The sequence below is a fragment of the Loa loa genome (genome assembly GCF_000183805.2).
Source record: "Loa loa unplaced genomic scaffold supercont3.31, whole genome shotgun sequence".
NCBI classification, from domain to species: Eukaryota; Metazoa; Nematoda; class Chromadorea; order Rhabditida; family Onchocercidae; genus Loa; species Loa loa.
In genome coordinates, this window is record NW_018108211.1 from 352,665 (window position 1) to 362,918 (window position 10,254).

At 34.0% G+C, this 10,254-nt stretch overlaps 2 protein-coding genes across 2 annotated transcripts in view; both read left to right on the plus strand.

The window, feature by feature from the left end:
• LOAG_16968 (mevalonate kinase) overlaps positions 1-5,483 on the plus strand; it is a gene marked incomplete at its 3' end in the record, with an annotated part of 14,541 nt that extends 9,058 nt beyond the window's left edge. Inside the window, exons 7-13 of the mRNA XM_020449621.1 lie at positions 876-1,002; positions 1,225-1,273; positions 1,523-1,613; positions 1,872-2,048; positions 3,996-4,184; positions 4,768-4,921; positions 5,248-5,483. Coding sequence (XP_020306835.1) covers positions 876-1,002; positions 1,225-1,273; positions 1,523-1,613; positions 1,872-2,048; positions 3,996-4,184; positions 4,768-4,921; positions 5,248-5,483 — 1,023 coding nt within the window. The remainder of the gene's footprint in view (positions 1-875; positions 1,003-1,224; positions 1,274-1,522; positions 1,614-1,871; positions 2,049-3,995; positions 4,185-4,767; positions 4,922-5,247) is intronic.
• Positions 5,484-8,578: 3,095 nt separating this feature from the next.
• Positions 8,579-10,077, plus strand: LOAG_09500 (hypothetical protein; the record flags this gene model as incomplete). The annotated part of the gene is made up of 6 exons (XM_003145027.1): positions 8,579-8,646; positions 8,866-8,995; positions 9,141-9,249; positions 9,465-9,595; positions 9,683-9,784; positions 9,976-10,077. 6 exons carry the CDS (start codon positions 8,579-8,581, stop codon positions 10,075-10,077), a joined length of 642 nt encoding a protein of 213 aa, XP_003145075.1.
• Between the last annotated feature and the right edge of the window lie 177 nt (positions 10,078-10,254).

Here is a 10,254-nt window from a genome sequence, read left to right on the forward strand (position 1 = left end):
GAGAATACGTCAAAATAGAAATAAATTTTACCATTCTATCATAGAACTGGAACTAATTGAACTCAAAGTAATTTTTTTGTTGTCTTCAATTCAGTTCATTGATGCAAATCCATGTTCAGGAGCATACTGTGTTTGCGTTGCAGCTGCACTACTACAAACAGCTGGCTTGATTCCTGCCCCATCGATTCCTGTGAGCTTATGACTTTTATTTTTTCGTTTATTATTTTTCATCCTTGAAAATAAACTATAGCTTTGAATTTTGAAACTATAGCTACTAACTATCCACATCATCAGCAATATGATGAGAAATATTCCAATTTTAAGTTGCTTTGTGGTATAATTACCACACACAATGTGAAATTCTGATTTTGGCTATTAGCTCTAGTTATGAGTTGTTGCTGGGATATTTTAAGATACATCATAATAGCATAACTTGTGAAGAAAATTAACAGCGAAATTATTTTGGTAATTGCTTCTCTCAGTTAAATGACAAGGAAACATTTGGATCTTTTTTAATTCATCTTCCCCTTTATCGGAATATAAGGAAAGCTATTGCTGAATTTAAAAAAGTACTATTTAAGGAGTACATTTTTTCATGTATTCATTGAAAATTAAATCGTAAAATGAGTCTTCACGGCTTTCAGGTAGAAAACACTGATGTTTGCCCATAACTCTGCAGTGGAAGTTTTTGCTCTTTTTTTGCTCTCTTTTCCCCTCCCTCTACTTTTTTTTTTTTTTTTGTTGTATCTGTAGTGAAATTTATAAAGATACGTCAAATCATTTTGGAATTTACCTTGGAAGAACGATGATTAATTTGAACTACACTTTAGTTGTTTGTAAGGTTTGTGGTATCTGTTGATCCTTGATTCATGCAGGTAAATGACGAAGGATCACTGACATGGGAAGACCATCATCTAGACATGATCAGGAAATGGTCAGCTGCGGCTGAGTCACTGATACACGGACGAGCTTCTGGACTTGATGCGGCCGTATGTACTTATGGTTTGTTTTGTTTTTTTTTTCTTTTCAATTTCTTGCAGATTATGTTAATCGGATATGGACGCATTTCGATGTGAATTTACAATTTTACTTTTGCAGAGTCATTGATACATGGGAAATTTTAGAATTGCAAAATTGGTTTTTTGTTATGCTGACATTGTTTCTACGAATAATATTTCTTAGTTTCCAAATTCTTTAATGATCGTCTATGACCGTCTATTCCAGGTGGTGTTGCATGTTTTAAACCTGGAACATGCATTCAACATTTAAGGAAGTAAGTTTTCGTTTTCTTTTTCTGGAATCTTTTCCTATTTTATCTGCGATCATGAGTGTTCTCAACATGTTTTTTCTTTGAAAAAAGTACCGTATTTGTTTGTCTTTCTGTCACACCATAACTTCTATTTTCTTCTGATAAATCCTATCTATCTTTAAAAATATATTTTGCAGATCTTGGACAAATTAATTATGTTTTAATATACTTTTGGTTTGAGTAATAAAAAAAAAGAAAAAGAGACGTTTTCAGTCTCCCAGACCTCAGGGTAATATTGGTCAATTCGAGAGTTGAAAGAAACACTTCACGAATGGTACAAACAGTGAAGGAGCGATTGAAGAAGGTGAAATATTGAAATTTTTGCAGTAACCATTTTGGTACAAATCAAGGTAGTTAGTTCGAAAGTATTGCTAATCAATTATGGTATGTATTTAAATCTATTTTTAGATACATAATGTATCTAAAAATAGATTTAAATTTAGATATATAATTAGATACATAATGAAATACAATAGATCTTTTTTGCTGACTACAGTATTCCTTAATTTTGCTAACTTCGTTGCTGAAGAAATTGACCTCAAATAAGAAGTGCTAATTTCAGTTTCCGGATGTTGTTGAATCAATTTTCAATGCTATTGATGCCATCTCACGTGATGCAGCAAAAATTCTACATCGGCCACCGGAAGAAAATGGCGGCGATGAAAGAGTGTCAAATGGTGGTAATAGTAACAGCTCAGTTATTATGGCTTGTGCCGATGGCGAACATCAGTCTTTGCAAGTAATTTCCTTTTTTGTTTTTCGGTAAGAATACATGTTATTCTCTGATTGGTTTTTTTTTTAAATTAAACTTAACAAATAGTGATATTGAATAAGATATTTTATTGAATAAAGTTATTGATAGGGTTAAACTCATCAATCATTTTACATTGATATAGAGGTGCTGTTAGGTGTTACTTCGAAGTATTGATCGAGTGCTGACACTTATTTTGATATTCATTAAGGTAATAGTTTGGCACCTTGGACCAAGAAGGTGTACTTCATTACTTTAACAGTTCTTTCATTTTAAATTAAATCAAAATTGTCTTTCAGTGAGTGGTTTTGCAGTTTATTCTGCATTGCATGTTTTAATATAAAAGAAAGGTTATAATAAAATACATTTTTCTTTCTTGAAATGCAGATTATAACTGACCGGCATGGTTTGATTAAGCACACACTGACATAAGCTAAAGTTTTTGTTTGTAAATCAATCTTCGGTATGCACGGTAGCAATTTACTTGCTTTTTCTAAGAGAAAGATTAATGTTAGCCATAAAATCATTGTCCATTTATTCCCAACTAATCTTATGCGTTGTGGGGAATTCTTCGCTTTTACTTAGGAAAAAATATATATGCATTTCTGTCAAGGTATCTTCTCTTTAGGTTCCAAAGTTCACGTTCGAATTTAATTTCAAACTTGAATTTTTTTACAAGTTTGCATGTGGTTGGTAAGGTTATGCTGGAATTGATTCGAATGATGGGCATAAGTTACTGTATGAGATATCTTTCAGCGAAAACATGCATTTTTCTTCAAGGGGATTAGTCTGCATTGAAAGAATTCATGAAGATGATTGATTTCATATGAAATTTGATGGCTGAATGTTGCAAATAGTTCTTTTTCCAGTTTAAGTCAGTGTATTTATGTTGACTCCTTTTTAATCCCCATTACATAATAGTTACTTTTTATTTGAGTAAAAGAAATTAATCAGAAGGCAATTTGTAGCGATAAGATCAACATCGGTGTTATACAACATTTTTATTAGTTATCTCCATTCTCATTTCTCTGTTCTTGTCGGATGCATCCATGCTCTTGTTGGGATCAAAGTCTTGTGTTTTTTAAAATGTTTGCTATCACCACATTTGTTTGTGTTAGTGAGAGCATTACTTGCAGTAAATTCTAATAAAGTGCTGAGTTGAACGATTGGTGCCAAAACAGAAGCGTAATCAAAATGGGCAACCAGGAAATTTCAATTTTAGTTTAAATATTCGCTATCAGCACATTGCATTTTTTTACTTAATGAATAAAAACTTGCATGTTTTTTTATTTCTGTAAGTTCTAACTAGAATTTTTGATGTTCTTTTGCCATCTACGTCACATAGTTTAATTCAATCCTAGTCACTGTAACTAGAAGTCATAATCATGCTTCCATATTTGTAAGTTTAAATCTCGGAGTTTCAGAAATATTTCCGCTTTTGGACTTTACAAAACTGATTTAGTCAGAAGCGCACTGACCGCTTCGCTGAGTATTTGATGGATTTGTGAGAGTGATTTTTCCGTTTCTTTGAGCAAGAAATGCATGGCGAAATATTTTGAGCAATTAACATGGTTTCATCGTATCTTTGTGTTTTCATATGTTGTAGAATCAGCAGCTATTATTATACTCTTTTTTTCTTCAATTTCAGATTTACTGTTTTACAAAATAATTAGAATGTAGACTTTGGATCAAGTTTTAAGTTAATTTTTTTTAATTTTGCAGATTTGAAACTTGACTGATTTCAAAAAAGAAATTTGAAAGCTATTGTTTGTTAATTTTCATTACTTTTTTTTGTATATTTCATTTTAACTGAATGATTATTGTGGTAATCATGACGATTTCCGATATATTCATATGATAACTTCATTTTGTCTTGTTTATTATTTTCAGTTTTTCTTAAAAAGGACTAAATTAGTGTTTCTGTGAATTTTGCAGTCCAGTGGACACTTTCAACAACAGCAGCAACAGCAACAGCCGAGTAGTGGAGTACATTTACCGAAAGAGAACTCTTATGCCGCTGGTGATAAACGTAATAGTAACGCTTCCGCAGCTAGTGGTATATCGGGAGCTAATTCAGAAAAACATGAACGAGGACAACTTGCCGATTCCTTTTCTAAGCTCAATGTAAGCTGTACGGAAAAAGAACTCATCATCTTTTAAAATTTGAATTCCGATATTCAGTGCTCTTTTTGATTCTTTTTTTTTCCTCTTCATATAAGCACTTCTCACCTTTTGTCTTATCTGTTTTGGTTTGGGCTACATTTTTAAAAGGAATTATCTTCCTCAGTGACCGTTCATTTATCCATTTCGACAGTTTCTCAAGTTTTTTGCGAAATTTAATTTGATTTCTTCTTTGTTTTGGTGCTTCTCTAACCTTAACACTTGATTGCGTGCCGCGCTTGTTTCAAAAGAGTGCATGTCAAAATCGTGTTGAAAACATCCGTAACTACTTTCAAGATTTTTTCTCTTGAATCACACTCGTTCTTTACTATTAATTTATACACCATTAAGGAGGATAGGAATATATGGAAAGCATTCTCATTTTCATTGCTTAATTGATATCTCTTTTCAACAAAGAAAGAAGTTTTTACGTTTTTGCTATGCATATGTTATCGGTCCTCCATAATAATATTCAAATTGCTGATTTTTTGAAGTGAATTAATGCGAAGTTTTCAACACCCCTTCTAAGTTTCACATATTATTTCAGGATTTATGTCGCATAAACAATCAATTACTGATCGCACTAGGTGTTGGTCATCCAAAAATTGACCAGATTTGTACATTACTTGCACGGTACGGAATACATCCAAAAATGACTGGTGCTGGTGGTGGTGGAAGCGTTTTTGCCTTCTTAAAACCAGGTATCACAAAATTCATGTTCTGTTATGTTAATATAATTTGTAACAAATCAATTTATTCGCAAATTTTATTTTTCAAATTATTCGCAAATTTGTCACCCAAGTATGACGTAAAGTATTAAAATAAGGATTAAAATAAGGATACATTTTATCGGTTTTTGAACTATGGGGTACGAGAAAAGAAATAGGTAATTGGATAACTGTTTTTTTTTTTCCACAGTTTTTGCTCATTATCAGTTAGCTTGAGATTACCCACTGAATTTTCTTCGTCTCTTCGGATCTATATGCGCTTAGTTATTTCTCAGTATTTTAATTATCACTGATTGCAGATACATCAGCGACTGTGTTATCTATGATCAGTGATGAGTTGACAAAACTGGATTACGAATTATGGCAACCCCCGCTTGGTGGTCCCGGAGTAGTTTGCCATAACAGTAAGCCTGATCTCTTTGTTGTGCCCAGCACAGTGATTGGAACACCAAGCGTCACAACGAGTACAACTACCGATTCGTCATCTCATTCAACTCCTTCATTTTATCTCCATGACAAGAAAATTACGAACTGATTACTTTTATTGCGTTCAGCAATTCAGCTAATAGTTCGTCAAAGACAAAAATACCTATTTGCAGAAGCACTTCTTTTGTAAGCGGCAAATATATTTAAAAAAATTGAATAAACTGATGGGCTACATAAGTTAATTTAAACTTTCTTCTCATTTCCTTATTTATTTCTGATTTTGCATGGAAGATTTCAAGGAAAAGGATTGGAGCAAAACATAAAAATTGAAAAGTATTGCATTGGCAACCGAAGTACGTTAGATCTATGAAGATTATTTGATCTCCTGGGTTCAATAATAATAAATCACTGTGTGCTTTTGTTTAACAAGTATGGCGACCAGTAGACTTATAAGTCCAAACTTTGTCTCAAACTTCATTATGTTTTGTCTCTATGAAGATTATTTGATCTCCTTGGAGTCCTTGGAGCAAATTGGAGTGAATTTGCTAGCCTTACTCTGGTCTGCTGGTCTAAATCTTGAGTATGTCCTATCGTAGTAAAATAACAGCGAAGTTTTATTTATTCGTCCTGTTTGGGTCGATTTCATCAAAATTCACTGCATCCTTCCCTTTTCTTCTACCAATTTTTCTGAACAATCCGAAGCGCTATTCCGCAATCAAGTGGTTGCCATAAAATGGGAAAATTGATTTTGTCTCCTGCGGTTATCTTTAGTTTTATCAGTGGTTTTTTTTTTTTTTTGCTTTTGGAAAGAATTCATTTTGCGATCCGTTTCGTTATTACAAACCAATTTAACAGACACTTTTCTTTTTGTTATTTACGGGTAATTTTGCAAAAGAATCTTAAAACTTTGGAATTTTAGGTTTTTTTATTTGATACTCGAATCTTTCCAAGTTCATTGAATATCATGGTGACATTTTATCTGTGTACTTGTAGTTTTGTCAGAATTTCTTTACGTTGAGTATGCGTGCGCCTATTATGTGACATTTATATTCGACATTATGGTGCGCTCATGTAAATGATTTTTTGCGTGTGATTCCCCCGTGATTTGTGATTTTTGCGTGTGATTTGCAGTAATTACTGAACATTACATTCGCTTAAATTCGATTTTTTACTGCTGTCAAAGCATTACGATGCATCTAATACGGCCGTATTTATTGCATGTGCTTGTTCGTGGAAAATGAGCAATGTAAAATTATTAATTAGTGTTTAGATTGCTAAAAATGACCCCCTACATTGCGGATATGCTATGCCCAAGTTCCGATACTGGTAAGTTCAATTCACTATTACTCCCCTTTTCCATTCTGTGGAAGAGGTTGTTTTTCAGATCGTTTTTAAAGAACAGTTCCGATAACTGGTTTTAATTCGTCCCTAACTGATTTGAAAGCCAGAAAGTTGATTTAAATCAACTTGCGATTTGTTGGGGCTGAAATATGCACCTTTAGAACAGTTTTTTGTTTGGGTCTGCTTAGTTCCCCAGTATTTTATTGCACTTAATTCTATATATATATATATATATATATATATTTCATCCTTTTGTCGTTTCTCTACAGTTCTAGTTATTTTTCAAACATTATTCACCAAGAATTTGGCAATTCTAGAATTTGGGGGATTTCAGCTTCTTTTGCTACATACAAGCCAAGGGGATTTTCAGCAAGGATTTATTTATAAAACAATTGATATTTATTTGATTGATGGATTTTGCAGCAGTAAGCAAAGATGCAAAGTGCAAGTGTTTGATGTTGTCTGCTTGCTGTGTCAAATAAAAGATTTTTCAATTTTCAAGGGACAGCGATTTGTAGGCTAAATCGGACGAGTGACAGCGATTAGTAGGCTAAGTCGGACGAGTAAGGTAATGGAGACAAGAACGAAAGATGAGTGGCAAAAAACTGTCAGATCCGTGATAATGTGGAAGCAGATGGGCAAGGCGACCCTTTTTCTTAGTAGTTGTGTTGTTGACATGTACTGTTTTTAGCCTTTTTTTTTTTTGTAGTTAAAGAGGATAAGTTGTACAGTAGTTTTGCACTATTTAGCTATCGTCTACACTGAAACGCATGATATACACATCGTTGAAAAACTACAAACAAGGCTTATTGATTTGTTGTTTTGAGGATTGCTGTGAACTTTGAAAGTAGCGGTGAGATCCCTTCATGTATTAGTGAAAGTTATGTTTCTCCAGATGGAAGTGTTACTGATGCGTTGTTTTGCAGAAATATCGAGTAAAGATTTCATTTAACGTGTCATTGCATTTGCTATTCTAACAGATCCGCGGAACACTTTTACAGAGCAATAGCAATGACTAATTAAAGTGTCACCACATCAGTTACGATGTCAACTACTATAAGCTGAGATAGGGAGACAGGGTAACGATAGGTAAGAGAGATAGAGAGAATAATGCAGAATCTTTTGGTCTAAATGAAATTTTGAAGAAGGCATTTTAAAGAGATGAGGATCAAAATTTAAATGACGGAAGTATGACTTGGGAAATATGGCACTACGGCATTTGATAAATAAGTCAGTTCTCCACTGAAATCATTCATTCATCAATGATAACTTCCAAATAATCTACGATGCTCAGACAATGATCAACTCCAGTGAAGTACAACGCTTCGGATGAATTCTAGAAAACTAATAATTATATCTTAATCTAGTTACTGAATTGGGTGTTGAGTTATTGAATCAATTTCGAGTCAAAAGTATCATCATTGAATTCAACAGCTGGCGAGGAGTATTCTCAAATTTCTGAGGTATTTCTACAGAATTTCCTGAATAAATTGTACAGCTTCTAAATTCATCCAAATAATTACCGAAGTTTGATAAGGCCCGAGTCGTGTTGCAGTTGCATCTAAAAAGTCAAAATTTTTTGGGTATAAGTGTAGGATTTGCGCCTATTTATTGATTTAAATGAAAAAATTTGCATATTTCTCAAGATTTGAATATGTAATGCTCTTCCAAGCAATTTTGGAAGAAAATACGAACTTTTGCAGTGAGCGGCCAGTGTTACATATATCTCTAGTACAATAGATGTATAGCTTCATAAATCGGTAAGTCGTTTCTTCCCAATTCGATATGTGTACTTCAGTTACTTTGGATGTTCATTTCTGAACAACTTATCGACTTTAATGAATGCTCATCATAGTTTCAGAGATGCTGGTCGAAATTGAACAGACTGTGGGTTTCCTAGCCTCGTTCTTGTATGGAACGATTCCTCGTCGGTATATTGCTTCGAAAATTCTGCTATTAAATTCCAACCATTTCTGCCTTGATCTTTGAGAACAGAAAGATTTCTGATCCTGCTGGCAAATAATTTCCAAAACCTTCAGGAGAAATATTACAGCAGAAGGGATTGGAATCAAAAAAAGAAGAAATTAGATTTGTGAGGCAATGTTTAAAATCTCTAGTAAAATGATATGCTTTAATCAGTAAATCCTCAGCCGCATCGACACGTTTGCTGAGATCTTGGCTAATCGGTTACTGGAACGCCTGATGGATCAGTCTCGCCCACCAAAAATTTGCCATTTAGTCGTTAATGTTGCCGGAAAAAGTGACCCCCTTATTCAAGATGTAAGTCCATTAAGAAAAGCTGAACTTCAGTTTATTTTAGTTCGACTTCAACTTCTCACTATAGGTCCATGAAGTTTCAGTGGATATAAGAAGCTAGAAAACCCGGTTCATCTTGTTCGTTTTACCTCAAAAAAAAAACTTTCAGGCAGTTGAAGAAGCTTACATGGACTTGACAGAAATGCAATCTCTTCTTCCCAACAATTTGATTGTTGAGATACGACAAGGTTCCGTAAATGCAGTCAATGCAGATACTGGTCAAACTAAAGCAATCTACCCTGAACCAAAGGCTTTGTTTCTTAGAACTCAAGATAAGTAAGATAAAAACGAATTTATAGGATCTAGCATAGATCAGCATGAAATTTGCATACCCAAAATCAGACCTAGAAATTCGGGTTTCTTTCTCTTTAATATGTCAGAAAATTGGTAATTTATTCCCCTTTAACATACTAGAAAATTGATATTTCAAAAGGTGGACGTCGTTTCCGCAACCGCTCCGCTTTGTCGCCCAATTCGAAAAGTCGTCATGGGCAAGAAACAAAAAGACGTCCTCTGCTGCGTATCGAATATGAATATCGCTGTGTGGGTGGGGAAAATAAACCGGTGAGCTTCAAGACTTGAATCATTGGACCCATGTTCTGATCGAGTTTTGGAACTTTCTATGTTTCTCACTTCATGGCAATCGTTCAGTGTGGGCGGCCATATTTCGAACTGCAACGGGATGATGCAGTCTACACAGCTCAGGCCTTTGCTGCGACACGTTTTGGATCCACCAAGCTTAAAAGTCATCAGGTTCGGCTCCACAACTTGTTTTGCCATGTGTAGGGGAAATAAGTATTCGTGGGAACCCAGTATGCAAATAAGAAAAAACAGGACTCAATTAGCATATTTATGACACCTAAGGCATGTTTTGTGGTATCCTTATCTTTCTTTGACGAATAGAATCGACCGCAAGCAGTTATGATTCTTGGCAACATTTCCAGAACTACCGAGTACTCATCAGAATATCGTCGGAAAAAAGCTCTGACTGTGAAAACGATCAATCAAGAGATTCCAAAGAATTCCTCACATCTAGTAGACTTTGAAAATGGTAACTGATAGCTGAGATTTTAAAGCTGATTATCTAATACTGAAATTTTTTAAGACTCTTTTTAAAAATTGAAAATCCCTTTTTGAGACCATTCTATCAAATAAAAACAGTCCAATGGTTTTATGTAAAAGTCACTTTTATCAAATTATACAAATATTGCTTAAATTTACTT